Source organism: Poecilia formosa, unplaced genomic scaffold, assembly GCF_000485575.1.
Source record: "Poecilia formosa unplaced genomic scaffold, Poecilia_formosa-5.1.2 Scaffold189, whole genome shotgun sequence".
NCBI classification, from domain to species: domain Eukaryota; kingdom Metazoa; phylum Chordata; class Actinopteri; order Cyprinodontiformes; family Poeciliidae; genus Poecilia; species Poecilia formosa.
The window spans coordinates 1064661-1084463 of record NW_006800128.1 but is presented as its reverse complement, the minus strand read 5'-3'; the positions used below and the strand labels follow the sequence as shown (position 1 = coordinate 1084463).

General features: G+C 38.1%; 1 protein-coding gene across 3 annotated transcripts in view; it reads right to left on the bottom strand.

Moving 5' to 3' along the window:
• Positions 1 to 376: 376 nt before the first annotated feature.
• prkd1 (protein kinase D1) overlaps positions 377 to 19803 on the bottom strand; it is a 38523-nt gene continuing 19096 nt past the window's right edge. For all 3 annotated transcript variants that reach the window (XM_016678756.1, XM_007566268.2, XM_016678757.1), the window contains exons 13-21: positions 17723 to 17775; positions 15987 to 16059; positions 14076 to 14182; positions 12091 to 12252; positions 11149 to 11247; positions 10274 to 10434; positions 10034 to 10140; positions 7192 to 7277; positions 377 to 5981 (exon numbers count right to left, since the gene is read on the bottom strand). In XM_016678756.1, coding sequence (XP_016534242.1) covers positions 5751 to 5981; positions 7192 to 7277; positions 10034 to 10140; positions 10274 to 10434; positions 11149 to 11247; positions 12091 to 12252; positions 14076 to 14182; positions 15987 to 16059; positions 17723 to 17775 — 1079 coding nt within the window. In that variant the 3' untranslated portion in view covers positions 377 to 5750. The remainder of the gene's footprint in view (positions 5982 to 7191; positions 7278 to 10033; positions 10141 to 10273; positions 10435 to 11148; positions 11248 to 12090; positions 12253 to 14075; positions 14183 to 15986; positions 16060 to 17722; positions 17776 to 19803) is intronic.

The window sequence follows — 19803 nt, the reverse complement described above, 5'->3', positions numbered from 1 at the left end:
CTTTTAAGGAGTCAGAAATAAAATAAATGTAATCATCTTTAGTCTGACTAATTGTTGGAGACGGTTTTATTGAAACTTTATGAGGAAACACTTTAAGAATCCTTGGGTTTAATTTAATGTTCTGACATGTAATGATGGACATGAACGGCTTTTATTCTTTTTTCCAAACACGCCTGATCTTTGCAGCCATGTGGGAGTGGCTGCTGCTGTTGTCTGTCTGCAGTGGCTGATGGTTGAGGTGCAGGTCATCATTTGACCGGGAGTTAATGGAGAACGCAGCAGCAGTGGTGTTGGAATACTGTGACCAGATGTTTCACTGGAAGTAGGTTCTCCCAAAGGTTTAAGTATTTCATAATTCCATAAACTGATTTATCTGGTTTAAGTAAAAAAAAAAAAAAAAAAAGCTTTTGTTTGCATTTTTGAATCAACTAGGACAAATTGAACAGTTTCTTCACATAAATGCCTCTTTCAGTGTTGCCCTAAAGAAATATCCAGGTTATTGATAGGTTTCTATGAATACTATTATTTGTAAAATACTCTTAGAAATTTCAATAAAGTTTTAGCCCAACAGATGAGACAGTCGTGTTGTACCTGCAGGGGTTGATGACATCAATACTAACCTCAACACAACACACATATAAAATCAACCTTAGCAGAACTTTAGGAATAATGTGGCTATAGAACAACTCTAGATAATGAAAGTGCTTTAAGTTCAGTTCATTTACCACTCTGATCTTTTCCTGAGGAGTTAGCAGGAATCCACTGGGCGTTGGAGGACAGGAAGTGTAGGTGAGCTGACAGGAAGGAGGAAAAGGGCTGCCGTAAAGAACCACTGAGTCATCCAGGAGAGGATATTGTTTAGTATTCCTAATGGTTGCTCTGATTTTTCTTTTTCTTTTTTTTTTTAAATCGTTGACTTTGAATGGATCATGGAGCAAATAGAAAAAAACACAGGTAGTTATTTGAGGGGGAAACATATTTAAAGATAATCACAGAAGACTTGGAATAAACCTGAGGTAGCAGAGACTTGGAGAGGGTGCAGCAGGTGTAGTTTGATTGATTTAACCCCTAGAGGTGGAAGCTGCAGCTCAGTGGAAAGGAAAATATCACACAGACAACAACAAACCCCAAACCAGGACAGTAAAATCTCTGTTATCTTTAGTTATCGTTGTCTGGTAGTAAAACATTTAGGTGTGAAAAAAGCAAAAACAGAAGAAAAATGCAAGAGAACAAATATTCTGACAGCACTCCTATATTCAGGTTAGCAAAGATGTGACAGCACAGTTAAGGAGCAATGGGGTGTTTTTGAGTGTCCTTATATAAAAACATATACTAATGACCACAATTAACTTTGTCATCATTTAATTTTGTAAAATAAACAAATAAAATGAAGTTCAAGATAATAAATTGCAGCGAATTTAAAACACACTGCAAAAAAACAAAAACAAAAACAAAAAACATTTAAAATAATTAATTACCACTCATTCCACAAACACATTATAAGAGCTATAAGCAGCAGTCAACATAACTTATGATAGAGACATTGTGTTGTCTTTTTTAATGTGAAATGAAAGAGTTAAGAGTAATTTACTGCTATTTTCCAGTTGCAGAAAAAACATCCATCCATCCTGTTGCCTGGGAAGAGGAGGGTATGAGTAAGGGAGAGGGGTGGAGTACACTCTGGACGGTTTTCAGTCCCAGATATGAAAAGATTTTTATAAACATAAAAACAAGTATGACACTGAGCATTTCTTCAAACAGCAAATTAATTCACAATTATGAATAAAGGCATTTTGAGATTCATTGATCAGTTCACCAAACAAGGAGAAACATGCACCTCAAGAAGCTTCAGTTAACAGCAACTGGCAAAAAGAGAAAAAGAAAAACAGAAATGTAGACCTTAGACACTTTGTCAAACAATTATTTACAGAGCAACTAGTGTTTAGGACTCCACTTGAAAACTCAAAAATCCATCCATCCATCCATGCTTATCCTTGCAGGATTGTAGGGGTGGGGTTGGTGGGAGGGCGGGGTGGTGAAGTCTGATAAGAACACCGACTGACATTTAACAAATCATCTGATGCAGCCACATGAACCCAGCAAATGAAGGGAGATTGATTGTTCCAACACAATATTTTTGGTTAATCTTTAGCTGTGGAAATAATTACCATCAGTGGTAAACAAATGCCGTGTAAGTTATAGACTATATAAAATACTTTTTTAACCTCCAAAATGTCAACTAGAAAGTGCAACTTTTGAAACCAGTTGCTGTTGTTTATTCAATCCATAAATAATTCTGCTATAAATTTCACAGAACTTAAAACAGTCCTGCCTAAACATGAACCACTTGGACTCTAAACCATGTTTCTGCCCTTATATTTGTGGTCTCTCTCACAAATATCATCTGTCCATTTTTTGATCTTGCTCTTTGATCTCAAACTGATTGAAACTGAGTGATTGTTATTTTCAGCAGAGTGTTAACGCTGACATCAGAATAACACAAAGCTCTGGTCAGGAAATGTCTCTGGTTAAAAGCCCTCTCTTACAGTAACTTCAGTCATTTGTTCAATTTTAATTTTTCACACCAGCCACCAGAGGGCTCTGTAGATTTTCTCCAACAGATGACTGACGGCAAGTCTGTGCCAAACGGTCAGGTTGCCTTCAGGTCACAGGAGCAGTTGTGTAAATCTAATATTACATTATCTACAGTGAACTCTGTTAACTGCACAAAGACGGCAGTGACTCAGTGATGTGCAGTCAGGGTAGACACTAACTTTTTCTTCAACCTCAAAGCAGCTTTACATTGTAGAATAATCTGAAACAACACAACCTAGAGTTCAGGTCAGTTCAGAGGTTTTCCTGCTCTTAGAGCACACAGTCACAGCTGATTGGTTCCTTTGCATCTACCACAGTCTTATCATATAAATCTGTTGAAGTACAATAAGAGATGAATGGGAAGGCAGCCTGTTACGCTGCTTTTAGACTGACTTCTATGGTGCCTGTGTAAGGTTAAAGTTCAAAAAGAGGCACTGCAGAAGAAAGCAGCTAAAGTCACTTTCTCTATTCTTAGATGAAAAAAGTGTGATGTCCAGATGTCTGGAGAGGCAGACGAGGCAGTGCATCATGACATCATGTCATGTAAAACACTAAAAATGATTAAAAAAAAAAAATCAATTTGTCAACTTGATAAAATTTATAAATAAACATTTTAATGGTCAAAATTGCTAAATTTACACATTGCCGGCGAGGCAGTGATGAGCCATGGTGGTGCTGTCACACACACTGACTGACGCAGGCTGGAGACGGCAGAGATCAAAGCTGCAGAATGTGACTTTTATAAAATATATATATATATTTGTTTAAATAAACTGTTGAAACTGTCTATGGCTGCGTTCACACTGCAGCTTGAAGTGACTCGAATCTAATCTAATTTTTTTTTTTTTTACCGTAGTGCAACATGTACCTGGTCTTTTCATGACAGTGTGAACAACACAGGTTGGATTTTTTTGAATGCTCCCCAGGCCACTTGAATATGTGGTTCTAAATCTGATACGTATTCCATCTTTTCATATGTGACCTGAGTCTGTACAGCAGGTCACATTCATCCCACCTGGACGTCATTGATACTTGACAAATGTCACCATTCTGTATCCTGATAGCAGGAAGAAAAACAACAACCATGGTGGACCATGATGAGGATTAAGTTGTTAATCTGCTGCTCCAGTTAGATAACAACTTTAAAACCATAAGGTACGCTCCGTCGTTAGCATCCATGTTTACTTCAGCTAACGCTGACTACTTATTTTTTATGGCAAAACTCTGAGCATGCTCACTACATGCACAACCTTGCGCCCTCTACTGTGCATGTGGGACACTGTCAGATCATTTGAAGTTCACACAGGAGATCACACACAAGTCACATAATATTTAGAAATGTGAACGACCACATTCACATGTGGAGTCACCCTGATTTAACAAGCAAATCAGATTGAGCAACAGCCTCACAATTGGTTTTAGCTGTTTATCTTTAACTTGGCCACTGAAAAATATTTATTTTGTTTTGTTGTCTTTTTGAGCCATTAGAGTTGGACTTGCTGCTGACAGGCTGGATTAACTAGACAAGTCAAACCTGCAATACTTTACATCAGGGTTTTTCAAAGTGTAGAGTAAACATCTATGAATGAAACATCAAGAATAGCGACAGAAAAAAACCCAAACAGAAATAATAGCAACAATGTAGTTGGTGGTGATGGGAATTTGGAGGTTGTCAATTTGCCCTCTGCCAGGCAACTAGCTCTGCCGTACTTTGAAAACCCCTGATTAGCAGATTGTTCTGGGAAGATAGAGATCTCCTGGATGAGTTGGCGGTGTGCTCTAGGAGGTGTTTTCTCTGTGCATATTGTCTCTCACTGTAGTCCGCTGGAGTCACAAAGCCTTAGGGTGTTTTCACACCCGACAGTCTGGTAAACTTGATTGGGGACCAAAATTGCTGCATTTGTTCCATTTCCAGTTGGTGTGGTTTGCTTTCACACTGTACCGTGTCAAACCAACTAAACCCTTTGAAAAACCTGATCACCTCCTCACCTTTGGTGGCGCTCCACCAACTTATGAAGAAGACACTGAGTACAACGTACTTGTTCAGGAAATGTAAACCACAATGGAGTGCCATCAGATTTCAATGTTTGTAGGATTTCTCTTTATCGCTAGACTTGCGTTTGTTTTGGTTGTCTTTACCCAGAATACCATGTGCTAAAGTCTGCTTCTTTGGACATTCACATATGCATTCAAACCTCATCAGAGTTCACTGCAACTGAGTCAAGGCTTCGGCAGACTTTGCTTTTTTGGTCCACATCAGTTTTATTATGCTTTCACACCTCCGCAAATGAACCGGACTTTCTAAACAAGACTGGAGTTTGATTAAAGCGGACTGAACAGTATTGGTGTGAACGCATCCTTAGAAATAGTTTTGGAACCCAGACTGAAAAAAAAAAAAACAATAAGAATGTTTGATCTGTTCTTGAATATGTTCAGATCATGACAGGATGGGTTGCATCTTAAGACTGCAAGAGGGTTAACAAAAAAAACCCCAAACAACAAAAAGCTCACAGAAACATTTAAGAGTGACAATAAACAGAAATCTGCAAGGGAGATTTTTTTTTCAGTCTGATATGTTGAGAAGCTTGAGGTCATGCACTTCCAATTTCTTATTCATTGCTCCGCCTCTGTTACGGTTAACAGGAAAGATACAAAAAAGGTATATCTATAATAATTTTTATTTTGAATTTACTCAAGCCTAATCATGAGGCCTTCAATTCTAATGAGCTGACTCCTTCAAAGGGTCACAACCGATTGGAACCCGAACTTTTTATGAGCCATGGGGGAAACCAGAAACAGAAGCCTGCTAATGTTTAAGTTTATCATCTCTAGTAAGAGCAACATGTATGTTTTAGGAATGAAGGCAGAAGCAAAAATCAGATACAAGAAAAGCTGCAGGAAAGACATGCAAACTCCACACAGAAAGCCTCCAGTCAGTGTTTGACAGGAACAGGAACATTTAACTTGGAGGTGTCAGCGCGCACTGCCGGTGTGCAGATTAGTAAACCTGCAGCTGTTTTCATAGAAAAGAAGCCGATTTGAATGAAATGAAATGTAATACCTGCTTGGAAAATATTTGTAAATGTTTAATACTGCTCCTCCAGAAAAAGTTCAGACTTCCTTCTTCTGGTTTGTGTTACTTTGCGACGCTGTCCTCAGAGTTCACTGACCCTCTCACTGAGGGTCTCCAGCTCCTCCTCCTGCTCATGGTAGCGCTCCATCCCTGGATCAACGTCGTTAAGAGGACCATTCATGAAATTCGAGGGGTAGTCAAGGCCGCTGAGCTGAGCGTGATGGAGCCAACGAAGGTCATCGCTCTCGTGGGTGATGTACCGCTCGTTCATTCGACCCTCTAAATTCCTCAGGTCCAGCCACATCTGATAATCCTGAGAGAAAAAAAACACACCTTAAGATTAAATGATTTAAAACTAATTTGATCTTTTGTCATAGAGCAATTAAAATAACAATGGGTGGAATAAAAATCTATATTTTTGTGTATTAGTGGAAATAGTAGTGAATATGATGAGATGGAAAGATGAAGTGTGCACTTTAATGAGTTTCAGTAAACATTCAATGGATAAAGACTGTAAACTGTTTTTTGATAATATCAGAGATGAGTTCATTTTATACAAATAAAGTTGTTCAGCTTAAAGTGTCATTTCCACACTTCTATGAGTTAGAAATGAATATTTTGGAATATCAAAGGAAAAAAAAAACAACAATAAAGTCATAACTGACACATAGCAGGCCTGCTGGACTATCTGGGCTATTAATGGATGGCCGTTTTGTGGTTTACATTAACAGCTAAGTGCCGTTGTTGTCAGTTATGAGGCCTCAATTCAAGATGAACTGACTCGTTGGTCTTTTCTCCTTCAGTCAGAGCTTTCACTTTGTAGCTGAAATATGTGACTTTTATAAAAATATGTTTACATAGTTGTTAAAACTGCCTCTGGGTGTTTTACTTTGAATATGACATGAACTGTTTTCATGTAAAAGCTTAATGATCTGATTTTCTAAAATATATCTAAAAAAATACATCACATTATCAACTGCATACTTTTTTTAAAACATCAAATAAATAAATAAATAAATAAATAAATAAATAAATAAATAAAACACTAAATAATGCACAAACATTGAAGACAAGTGTAATTTGTATTTCTATCACCAAAACACACACAATTCTACAATCCTTATCATGAAAATGGGTCTGCAGGTAAAACAGACACAAACTGTCCACTAGTTGATTATGTTAGGTTCTGTACTGGCAGAGCAGCTCTTCTTCTGTTCATTGAAAACTGGACATGTTATTAGAAAAATGTTTCATAAAAGCTTTGTTGTTTAGTTTAAACAGCACAATAGTGTGTTGTAAACTCAGTGTAGTACCAATTTATTTCACTGTACAGTTCAGCTATTGTCTTTTGAAGTTTTTAATTGGACAAGTTGAAACAATATAGCAAGTTACATATAATTAAACTCACCCATAAACACACAGCAACACCCAAACAAAAAATACAGAACGATAATAACCCCATCTATTTTTTTTTATTTTTTTTGTTAAATGATCACTGTAAAAGTTTGAAATGTGTTTCCTACCTGTAACCAGGGGTGACTGAGAGTCTTGTCCACACTGTACCTCTTCCTCATCTTCACCTGCAGGAGGTTGTTGATCAGGTCAATTGCTGCAAGGAGGGGAAGTAAGCAACAGAACCAAAGTAAAGATGGTGGTCAGTTTTTTGTCTCCAGCTGGAGTGTTTTCCTTCACTGTGTCAAATAAGAAGTTCATTTACAAAGCAAGACAAACAAGCTTCAGTCTTTATTATCCACAATTGGTAAATCCAGAGCAAGAGAACTGTTTGCATGTTTTCCAGTGATTGTAAAGTTTCTGTTTCACATGCTTTGTTTTGCATTGAAACACTTTAGAAAGAAAATGAACAACTTAAATAATAATAGAGCGTACACAAGCAGGATTGACATCACTAACACCCTCCTCCTGACTCTGACTGGTTGTTTCTGACCAGGAGCAGTGTATTCCTGGAGATAGCAGTAGAACCACAAGGAGGAGGAGGACGTTGACATTTTTCATAAGTAATCTTTCTCATCATATACTGTCATGACATATTAACAGCTTTTAAGTGTCACTGATATGATAAAACCACTGACATGATTTAAAAAGATCAATTACTGTGCTTTCTTTCTGTGTACACAGAAGCTTTTAATAAATATTTTTCACAGAATACTATAAATGCAGAGTGTTGCTGTTTTCGTCTGTGGGAACTGGGTCAAACGGCGGTGCCATGTTGTGACATAATCAGGGTAAGTCAAACCTTAAACAACTAAGGCTGAATACACAAGGAAGTTGTGAGGATTTCAGCACAGATTTGAGAAATTTATCTGCAGTTTGGAGGAAGAAGCTCAGATGGAGCGATGAAGAAGATGGAGCTGCTTCTACTGAAGGACTGCAACACTGTTTAATGAGGCTTGTTGTTCAGGAAACAACAATGACTCCAGTGTTTCTGGAGAGGAAGGATCCAGCGGTGGAGGTTTAGAGCTGAATATCTGTTGCCTCCAAATCACTGAATGCCAATATGTACAGAATTATTACTCTTCTTTAATTCTGATGTTTCTATATTTATTACACGAAACTTTATGAAAGTGTTTTCTTCTTGAATTTGATGGTTAAATGATTTATTTTGGATTTTTAGCAGGTATTTTACAGTTGAGAGGTTGAGTTAATGTGTCAAAATGCTGAAAGTAATACCCATAATGAAATCCTGATTAATTCAATAGGCTCTGCATGCAGGTAACTGACCTAAAATTTATTTCATTTAATTAAACAAAAAGTTTAACGTTCACCTTCTTTTATTTCCGTCTATAAGTTATAATGTTGTGTGGGCAGGAGTCTTTCTTTAACCTGATATTTGGACATGCAGATCTATTGTTCGAAGACTTTCTCCTGACATTTAATCTGGAGGAGCATTGCTTGCATTTACTTCTAAACAGCACCTTAAGTCACTCTGTCAGGAAGAGGGGGAGGATGGAGAAGTGCTCGGGGTTTCTGGCTGAGGAGTGAGTGAGTCACTGATAAAACAGTCTCAGTGTCAACTTGACAACTTCAGTTAACAGACAGCGTGGACACATGTAGAGACATCGACATGAGTCACCGAGCCGCCCGGAGAGGCTGCAGCAGACTCTACAGACATAGTGAACAATAGCAGGGTGAGGCTGGATTAATTAGCTGTAAAGTGTGTCCAAGAACATGACTGCAGTTTTTTTTTCTCTTTTGGTAGTCTGCTAGCATGTTGCTATAACAACTGGTGGGTTTCAGGTGGGTCATGTGACCCTTAAAGCTGAAGTATGAAACTTTTTACCATTTATACACACGCACATATGTGTGTGTGTTGAAACTGTCACTTTGTCACGACATTATAATCTGTGAAAAAAATTGAGCTCCTCTGTCTGCTCCAAGTGCTAAGAGAAACAACCGATCAGAGACAGGAGGCAGGTTGTAGTGCTGACAATCACCCTCTGTGTGGCGCTGCTCATCCCTCTCTCCTCTTTCCCTTCTTGCTTTCTGCTGCCCTGCAGCTAGCATAGCATGTTGTGAATGCTAAGGCCAGTTAGCATAGCCCATGATGATAGCAGATAAACAGTTTTCTTGTGATGATGAATTGTTTCTCCTACAAAGCCACATCTATAGTACATGAGGATGACTGACAGAGCTAAGGCCCCCCTCCTTGCTCTGATTGGTTGTTTTTGGTGGGTGTGGTTTGTTTCTTCAGACTGCTATAGCAGATCAGAGGTGAGGTGAAGGAGATTGATCTTTTCACACATTATCTGTCTCATAACAACCCATTACAATATGATGACAGTTTCAATAAATATGTAAAAAAACATATTTTTGATAAAACTTACATTCTTCAGCTTTTAGATGTGATAAAAAATNGCCCGCCACTTGGTTATGTCGTTCCATGTACGCTTTCCCTGCCAGCATCTTGCACCCTGCTGTTATGTGCTGGACTGTCTCAGAAAGAAGTGAGCATGTCCAAAAAGTCAGCGTGTAACTATGTATGTTGATAAAACTTACATTCTTCAGCTTTTAGATGTGATAACAAATACATCTAAAACAATTAAAATGTGATGAAAATCTTAAATATTTTCTATGATTAAATGTATATATTATTATATAGATTCATAATTGTTTTTTCTCCCCGTCTGAAGTTAAATCTGTCTAAATCTGACTTCTTATTTCAAACTGTCTGATTTTCTCAGTAGTTTTTATTCTGATGTTATGTCACCTTTCTTTCAGACCTGGCTCCAGTGAGCTCAGGTTTCGTTTTCTTTCATTTTTTACTGAACATTTTATGGAAAATAAACTGTGGTATGGTGACCTGATATCCAGCCTAAACCACTAAAGAGGTTCTGTAGAACCACATACCTTCCTGGGAGACTTTCTTCCATGGGTGTGGAGGGTACATGAAGGCAGCATTCTGGATTTGATCATTAATATCTTCATCTTCATTGAAAGGGAATGTCCCACTTAAACTGCAGATACACAATATAGTTACAATGCAAAATATTGCTATGATGAGAAACATATTCTTTCTGTAGATATGCATCTTTCTGAATCCAAACATGAATTCGACCATTGATCACGTGTCATTTTTCTGACACCTACCTGACGTAGATGATGACTCCCACTGACCACATGTCCAGAGAACGATTGTAGCCTTTGTTTCTCAGGACTTCAGGAGCAAGGTATGCTGGTGTGCCAACCACTGAGCGCCGGAAGGACTTCTCACCAATGATCCGAGCAAATCCAAAGTCACAAAGTTTTACCTGCAGCAGCACAAATGAGAGGAGGGTGGTTTTACAAAACCCCCACTGCTCAGCAATTCCCTTCCCTGCTGGCAAGTGACTGGGCATAACGGGTGTTTTCCAGTCTCTGTCCCAAACACAGTGGCATGACATGAAGCCTGGGCTTCTGGACAAGCTTCCATATGCACATAAAGTATTTATTTAAGTTTCTGTTTACTCATCAAAATGCCAACTTGGTAAACAGGTTGGTTTTCTGGTACTGACCTGGTTTTAGAAAAAAATTCTTAGACTTTCAGAAATGTTTGCAGGATGTTATTCGGTGTAGCTATTGTGAAAGAAACATTCAGCTAAACAAGGGCAAGAAGCATTTCCTCTCAACATTTTACAATATATGCCTCTGTTTTCATGAGTCCTTCAAATAAGAAGGATTTCTTTCTCAGGAAACATAAAGACCAAACCTGAAGACGTCTTCTAAAATTAAAGAAGCTAAGAAAATAACTTAGAAATAAAAAATAATAATGCCAAATCACAACAAGAAGACTACACTTTGAATAAATAGCTATGCACCATCTCTAAACTTGCAAAACAAAGATTGTGGATTGGTGTTATTTATTGTTGCCTTCACGTATTTTCTATGTCATATTAAGACTGTAAAACTGTATTTAATTTAGCTAATTTAGTTAAGGTTAAATGCAGCCCAACCATAATTTGTACTCGTATATGAACACAAATTACCTGAGGAAAAGAGTCTGCAGAAGCCAGAAGCACATTTTCAGGCTTCAGATCACAGTGGACGATGTTCTTGAAGTGGAGATGCCGCAGAGCCACCAGGATCTGATGAGGAAGCAGAACACAGAGAAAGAGCATCACAAGAACCAGCAGGAAAACTCTGAGGGCTGAAGCAGAGCCATTTCAACCGGCTTTTCTGCCAGTGTTTGCTTTATTTTTTCATCGGATTCACAAAGCAGATTGCATCCATAGAATTCATAAATCCTGTCCACAGAGGCTTTAAATGTGAACATCTCCACTGCTTATATGTTGTGTGATGACAGACAAAAGGCTGACTTTCTAACATCTTTCTGTTACAAATAAAGTCGATGGAGAAAACATTGTTAAATAACCTAATGTGAGACAGATTATTGTAAAAATATTCAATCATTTCTATTCTTGGTCAGGATGATGTGGTTTTCAGATCAAATGCTGCCAAAACTCCCCCAGAAATCTGCAGGTTTACCTCTGGAGCTAAAAAGGAGGAGGACATTGTGACAGCGGACAATGCAGACAGCAGAGTGGGCGTTGTGGAAAAGCTGTTTCCACATTGACTGTTTGCCTTTTGCTCTATCTGGAGCATTATCATACCTGCCTCTATTGGCTGTGAGCATCAGTGCACCGCAGACAGATTTCAACACTTTCAACTTGTACTCGCTCCACCTGCTGCATGGACTGCCTGTAATAATAACGATTGGTTCAGAGCTCAGAGGAGTCGGTGCTGCTTTCAGCCCAAAGGCTCATAGCACATCCTCGGTCTGTTTGTGTTAGAAATACTCAAGAAATCCTCCCGTTGATTTGTGGATTTCCTAATACTGAAGTTGAAAAGATTGTCTTTATTTCATAAAGTTTAGTTAAGTAACTTCAAGCTCATGATTATGGGTAATGCTAATGATAGTATAGTATTACCTGTGTGACCAGGAACTTGGTGATTCTCTCCGGTAACCGACCTTTCTCACTGGACAGGATCATCTCAAGCATGTCTCCATGGAGCTTCTCCATCACCACAAACACTCGCTCCGGCGTCTCAAACATGCACTCTAAGTTGACCACGCCTGGGTGGTGCAAACTCTGACGAAAAAGAAGACAGATTAGATTCATCTCCACTTGGGCAACAACAATCATCAGTGTTTCACCTTCAAATGAGAGTTTATACCAGTAATTTCTTCACCATACATGTATATACATGTTTATGAAACATTAATAATGCATGATGGAATGGGAAAGTTCCCTGGGTTTATGGAACTTGCACCAAACTTCCATAGGAATGTTTTGCTGGTTCCTTGTCATGGTGATGATTTATTAGTCTTGTCCTTATTGGCTGCTGATCCACAATGCTCCAAGTCTGAATTTGAAACAGGACTGACTATTCTGACTAACAGGCCATGATCTCATCATGCTCACACTGACCGGCAGCGCATAAAGAATGTTGACTAAACGTCACTTTAGAGATGACAGGTGCCATGATCTATGGTAGGGCTGATTTATAAAACAATATTGATCAATAGAAAATATGTCAGAATGTTGATTGAACTCCGATCCAGAATCACAGCATTCTGGGGCATGTAGGCAGAGGAAATGCTTTAATCGCTCAACCTCTCACTGCCAGCTAAAGGTTGGTGGCATCCACTAACTCACTCTTTGCTAAGCTAGCAAAACCTGCTGAGTAACATGAGCACTACCAGTTTCATGATGTGCCGTCATGCTTTAGCATGTTTAACTCCTCAGTGGTCTATGTGTATTCAAAGTGGATGTCCACCAGAAATGTAAAGGTAAGTTTCTAAGATTGCGTATGCTCACTGACATGAAAGGGAAGCTACTCAGCAGGAAACTGCAGTCACAGTGAACTGTTTTGTAATGTGACACCAAGGTGTTAATGTTGAAAGTCAGCACAAACAGAGTATGACACAGCATGACTGCCACTGTCTGCGGAGCACCAACAGTTGTGTGGTGGCTGCCCTGGTGGAAACGGAGCTAGACGCCCAACCAGCTCTTCAAGCCTGCTAGTTTCCCTGCAGATTGTGGGAAATGAAGGGATATAGAATGAGAAATATAGGCAATCGGGACACTCAGCTATGAAACCTCAGCCAGCAGTGGGCAGGGTGTGTGGAGTCTGTGGAGTTCACATAATACAGACAGCTTAGGAGGAAAGTCTGAATAAAAGAGGAAATGTCACCACCACCAGTTTGGCAGTATTTATAAAATACTTATATCATGGTATGTTTTTCAGCCACATCACCCAGCCCTGCTGTATGGGTCCTGTGCCCGCTTTGTTTTACCCAAAAAGATCTTATCATGGAACTGCACCAAAAGATCCACACTCTCCACGTCAGTAAATGCTGCACCATAGTGTGGCCCTTCCCACATAGGTCATGGTAGGTTGGCATCTTCTGCTCTATGCATCAGGGCTCCCAGTTTGGAGAAATGTACAATAGTTATAGTGGAGCTTGATAAAGCACATAAACTTGAATTTGCTGGTTGCTGGGAGACCAATGAAAGTTTAAAATCTTAAGAGTGTGTTTTAATTGAGATATTTACCTGTCAAATAAAGGACCCAGTATTTTATTTACTATTGATAAAGTAAACAGGAGAAGAAATTGGATGAAAAAGATATGTTGGTGTTTCATTTACTATTTTCCATTTATGCGTTATCTTCAGTTATTACTGCCATCACCTTTATGTTATGTTCTTTTTTCTCTAAAGAAGTCCCACCTGGACAGGTGTTGCTGTGCTTAACCAAATCTCCTTCCTAGACAAAGATTTTGAAGGAGCTACTTCTTTATATGTAGCCAGACCGCTAATGCTAATGAAGACAGATTTTGACCAGTTCCAGTGATCTCCAGGGCAGATGTCAGTGTCGGGTCTGAACAGCCATCGTGTGTTTGTGAGGTTACCTGCAGGATGGCCACCTCATTGCGCAGTTGGCTCTCCTGCTTAGTAGGGAAACGAAGTTTATCAATTATTTTGATAGCAACATCTCGACCAGACTTCCGATGTTTACCTGTAACAAATATAACAATAACTTTTGTAAACAATTAAACAGAAATGAAGCACTTTCATTTTTGTTGGCTAATACTGGGAGTACAGAAATATAGCATATAGAGAAGGTTAGAATGACACCAGGGGAGATTTTAGTTTTCGACCTTCAGTGATGCTCAGCAAGCAACTGACAAGGTCTCTTTATCGAAACAACGGTTAAACAGTGTTTCACATCGCTCTATTATCTTTTGAGAGATGCCTGTCTCTTTTCCAATTAGAACCAAACTTTATGGTTGAATGAAATATTTAAAAATTTAAATTGGCCAAAGGTATGAATAAATTTGACCTTCGATGTATGATAATAGTTTAAAGAAAATCCTCACATATATCTCTAAAGGTGAGATAATGTTCAGTCATATACAACATGGCCTCTAGGCATTTCACTTTTAGTTTCTACGGGTCAAACAGGTACAGTTAGTGAACCAAAAAAAAAAAAAAAAAAAAAAAAAAGTGTTTGTCGGATCATGGAAAGGACTTTGTTGGGTGAATTATTTCTCCTGTGTTTCACAAAGTATCATCAAAGTTATAAATCATTTTTCTGTTACTAGGGAAACAACTGTTAAAGGATAAAATCAGATTTCACTACATGAGTAGGTGGCATTAAACAGGGTAAGTTAGTCACCTGTCTAGCCTACAGGCTGTAATAATAGCTAATTCATGCCAATAACCTGCCCACATTAAGCACTGTGAACACCCAACATGGGCAACACTTAACACAGGGGTGGGCAATTCATTTAGCATTTTATATGATAGCACTGTAAGACCCAGTGTTGTAATGTTACAGAATCTTTTTTTTTGTTTGCCACCCAGACTTAGAGACTGAACCTTATTGTTCAGTCATGGAATGCTTATGGTAAGAAATTTGGAATTAAATTCTCCGAATATGGCCACAACTTAAAAAACCTCGACTGAGCAAGATCTCTGAGATCTCTGTGAGTCACTGTACCAGATTAATCAAAAAGAAGCAAAACATATTTTTCAATTTTAGAGTATTTATTACAATGTCAGTTGGTGAACGCTTGAAAAATGGGGTTTTATGTGTTGTAATATTACAGAGTTGGAACAGCTGCACTGAAAGTTCTGCCATATATTGCACCCAGTGTTGTGATCACATTTTGAAAAAACATTAAAAACAACAAACTCTGAAAACATCATGTTTTCTCCTCCAAATTCATTTAGATCTGACAGAAAATCCAACCTGACCCAACCTTGTGTCCAGTCTGATCTAACCTGATTAACTGACTCTAATTAGACTTTTCAGTGAAGTAAACCTGACATATTATTGTAACCTGACAGTTTAACCTAAAGACCTGTGCTCTCTGTCCTGTTTTTAGCTAAACATCTTCCAGCTCCCTTTTGCCGCTTGCTGTAATCGCAGGGTGAGTCAAGTGCAAATCTTCTGGGATGTGAGATTGTTAGAGTGAAGCAGGGCAGGGTTGTATGCAGTGCGCTACACTTGTTACAGTATGATTTTATTTTTTCTTTTCTTCTTTCTTTCTGTCTTTTTTTCACTGAATGCTGTGCGTTCATACAGACAGCTAACTTCCAAAAAAACTTATACTTATACAGTATGTCAAGTAAATTTTGGTATTGTTTAAACAGTTGATTTTTAATACATTTAATCATTTAAAATGCTCTATTAATTTTACAAACAGTTAGCTGTAACAGAAGGAGATCCAAACAAATTTGATTAAGCTACTTCTTTGCAGTGGAAACAATTACTTAAAATATACAACAGCAAGGGTTTGGATGAATGTGTAACTCACCTCCATAAACAATACCAAACTGTCCAGAGCCAAGAACTTCATCTGGAAAAATCTGATAAACTGAATTGATGTCCTGGAGAAAAACGTTTGAATACAAGATCAGTAGCAGATTGGACAGCTTTAATGTGTTGACTAAACTTTCATTTTTCTAAACCAATTTAATCTACGTCTGTACTGCAAAAGCCATAAAAACATAAATGAGACAGATTTCAAAATTGGTAAATTTGTTTATATAACATTAGCAGTAACTATCAATAGCAACCAATACGTATCAATAACAGAAAAAGAATAAAGCAAAAAAAAAAAAAACAAACAAAACAAACAAAAAAAAAGTAAATGTAATTTGTCTAAAAAAAGCCATTGCATTTATAGATACGCAGATATAGAAAAACTAAAGAAATATGGCAACAATAGTGAGTCCGGTGTCAATACTTCAAAACTTCCAGAACAATATTAAATCGACAAAATGATGTGTATACATGTGAAACTGGCAGAAAATCAATCAAACCAAAAACCAGAGTCACATTTTGTTTACCAGGTGGGAGTTTTGGAGAGGACAGGGTGGGGTTACTAGGGTTACGGTGGTTTGGACGGTTACCATGGGATCTGTTTGTTTAATTGCTGCTTTTCTGGCTTCAGTTCTAATTGCTCGTCTTCAGACATGGAACTCAGCGTCAGTTCATTTGAACTGGTTGTTATGTCACACATAATGCTATAATTACTGATCATTTAACAAAGATCCACCTGATTTTGTATTATTTTTATGTTACAGCCTGAGTGCAGAGAACACCGAACACTGCTCTCATGTTGGTACTTTGCTCCAGTCGTTCTGTACTGGCTGCTTTCATTTACTCGTGTGTTTGGCAGATCATTTTGTAAACTGGTCACTGTTGCTTTGGTCCTACTGATGGAAGAATGATCAGAATCTCAGATGCTATTTTCCTTTGCATCTGAGCACGGAGCATAATGGCGGAAAGGATTTTAGATGCGTTCTGTGTATTGTGAGGAATCCATACTGTTTTGTGATATTAGGTCATACCTCTGAGCTGCAACGACAACATCACCGAACTCGACTCAGATTTTAAGAAGTTCAACAATTTCACGTGTTTACAAATTAAGAAAAAGTTGCTTCAAATAAAGAGAGCTTCCCAGATTTAGGAATGAATCCAGGACTGGACTGGAGCCCAGAGACAGCGCTGTGCCTTACAGCGTGTCACAACACGGCATCACAGATCAATATCAGCTTTGAGTCTGAAACTAGAAAATATTTCCTGCTTCTGCTGTCCGTAATCGCTGTCATTTCATTCCTTGTTCACAGAAAGGCTAATATCACACCTCAGGCAAAGACGACAGGAATACAATATTATAAACCTCGTCCTCCTCCTCATAGTTTGTGGTCTAATTACCATAGTCTCTATGGAAACCATGTAGCTGAGTGAGTAATCACAGTAATCTCCATTTGATGTGCTTGATACTTGCTCACCTTGGAGATGGTAAGGGTGCATGTCTGCATGGAAACATGACATGATGTTCTTGGCAGCTTGCAAGCTTTTTTCTTTTAATATACATTTCAGTTACATAAACCCATGCTGACACAACGGCAAAAATCTGAAAAGTGTCAGTGGAAGCAAAAAGCATAATTGATTCAAATCCATCAACTCTGTAACCTTGCAAATGCTTGTGTGTGTATGCGTCTGCATGTGTGTGTGCGCGTTTGTGTGTGCGAGTCTTCTTACCACATTTTCCTGGATCTGACAGTTGGAGACTGAAATACTGATGGAAATTTCCTCTGTTGATCAGAAACAAAGATGATCAGAACAGAAATGGAGCCAAACTGTCACACTGACTCATTATCAAAGAAAATTCAGTTCTTGGTGCAACTTATCAGTCAAAAAGGGAAGAATGACCATGTAACTCAACCCTTAAACGTTAAAACTGTCGTTTCTCATTTCCTCTGGCAGTGATCTGATGTTTAATCAAAATTTTAATCTGTTTAAATCATACACCTGAAGCCTGTAGACGACTGTTTTAGTTCAACAAGCAACCTCGGTCTGACTCTTTGGAAGGATTAGTCATGAACAGTTTGACGTCACCGAAGCTTTAAATATCTCTGATGGGCTTTGAGTGGGCATTGTCAGTCTAAGGAGAGCAAAGACCCTGCAGGGGGATTCAGCTTGAACAAGAACAGTTGTATCCAAGTCATTTACCACGGAGATGATTTTCTATTTGTGCATGTTCTTCAGTGCTACAATATTTTACTTCAGATGCATTCACATGAAGTCCTTTATTTATTCGTTCTCAAACTTCAGCCTGGCATTTTAGTTAAATTAGAATAAAGGATGGATTTAAATGGAAAGTTAAACTGAGAAAACATTCCATGTTCAGTAGTCAGTGTTTGGTTCGTTGTTTGGTTTCAAAACAAATTCTTTAGATTTTCAGTGTTTTAAAACTAAATGTAAAAATGTAAAATCAAACTAATTTAAAGTCCACTGGGTTTTGCTTCAATCATTAACAGTTTAAAATAAATCATACAATTATCAGTTTGTTCCTGTAATATCATCAACTGCTACTGAAATGGGTCGACTCCCTCTACAGACAAACAGGATGAGACTGGTGCTGCCTCTAAAGTGTGAAATGAAAACATGCGCCTGGAGTTCAGGTCATGACTTCAGGCCAGAAATCAGAACGTCTAAAAAATGTCCCAAAATGTACAGCTTCTCTTCACTTTTACCTTTAAAGTGACAAAAATTGTGGCCGTTGTTTTAGTTTCCCAAAAAACTGCACCTGATTATTTATTTTTTATTGTTTTATTTTGAAATGGAAAACCTAAGTAGTGAACAATACACGGATTCGCAGTACAAACGACATATCTTCAATTTTCAAGTGATTAGTTTTCAGAAGCAACGTTTTTATCTAAATGTCTTCCTAATTTCTGTTCTCCTTTTAGAGACATTATGGCTAATACATTAGCCCTTGTGTTGTTGTGAGTTTTCTTTCACACACAGCTCTGTAAAGGTCGCAGCAGCCTATAACTCAGGTTGTGGTTAGAGTGATACAACATACTGCAAACAAATCCTCATCACAATATTAGTATTTACAGTCGGAATATTTCAAAGCTAATGGTTAAGTGTCAAAAATTGCACCTTTTCTTGTCTTCAGAGTTTTCTACCAGTTGGATTGACTCTTAATGTTCTAAATACACTCAACTGGTAACCATGATGGGGTTCCCAGAGTACTGCAAGCAGTGTTGTTACTGATGAGAAATGCTGGTGGTGAACGTGAACTTAACCTACATGATATCATCAAAAGGAGCACTGTGCATTATGCACTGGCTTCTCTATCTGATTAAAATGTATTTGTTTTTGCTAGAGATATTTATGTATTGGTTTGTTTTTCTTACTTGTCCATATGTTGAGGTTTAAGTGACTGTTGCACAGCGTGAGCTCTGCTGGACACACATTGTTGCTGCAGACTGATGGACTCTTAGCTGGTCAAAAAGTGGTGATGAAAGACAACAACTGTTTCACTCATGTCAGTTCTTTGCTGTATTTTTTCCATATCTTCAAAATCGTGAAGAAATGATGAGGGTAAATTTAGAGTCTCACACCTGTTATTCAGTATCATGGCTAGTTTTGTTACTGAAATAATGATTCACTGAAGGTATCCTGTCCTACGCTGTCCTTTATCTCAGATTGTGCAACAGTTAATACTTAACCTTAACAAGGACATGAGTCTTAAAGCTTTAGGCATTGGTTGTTTAACAAAGTTCATAATCATTTAGTCTTTTACATTTTTAATTCATAAAATACATGCAGGT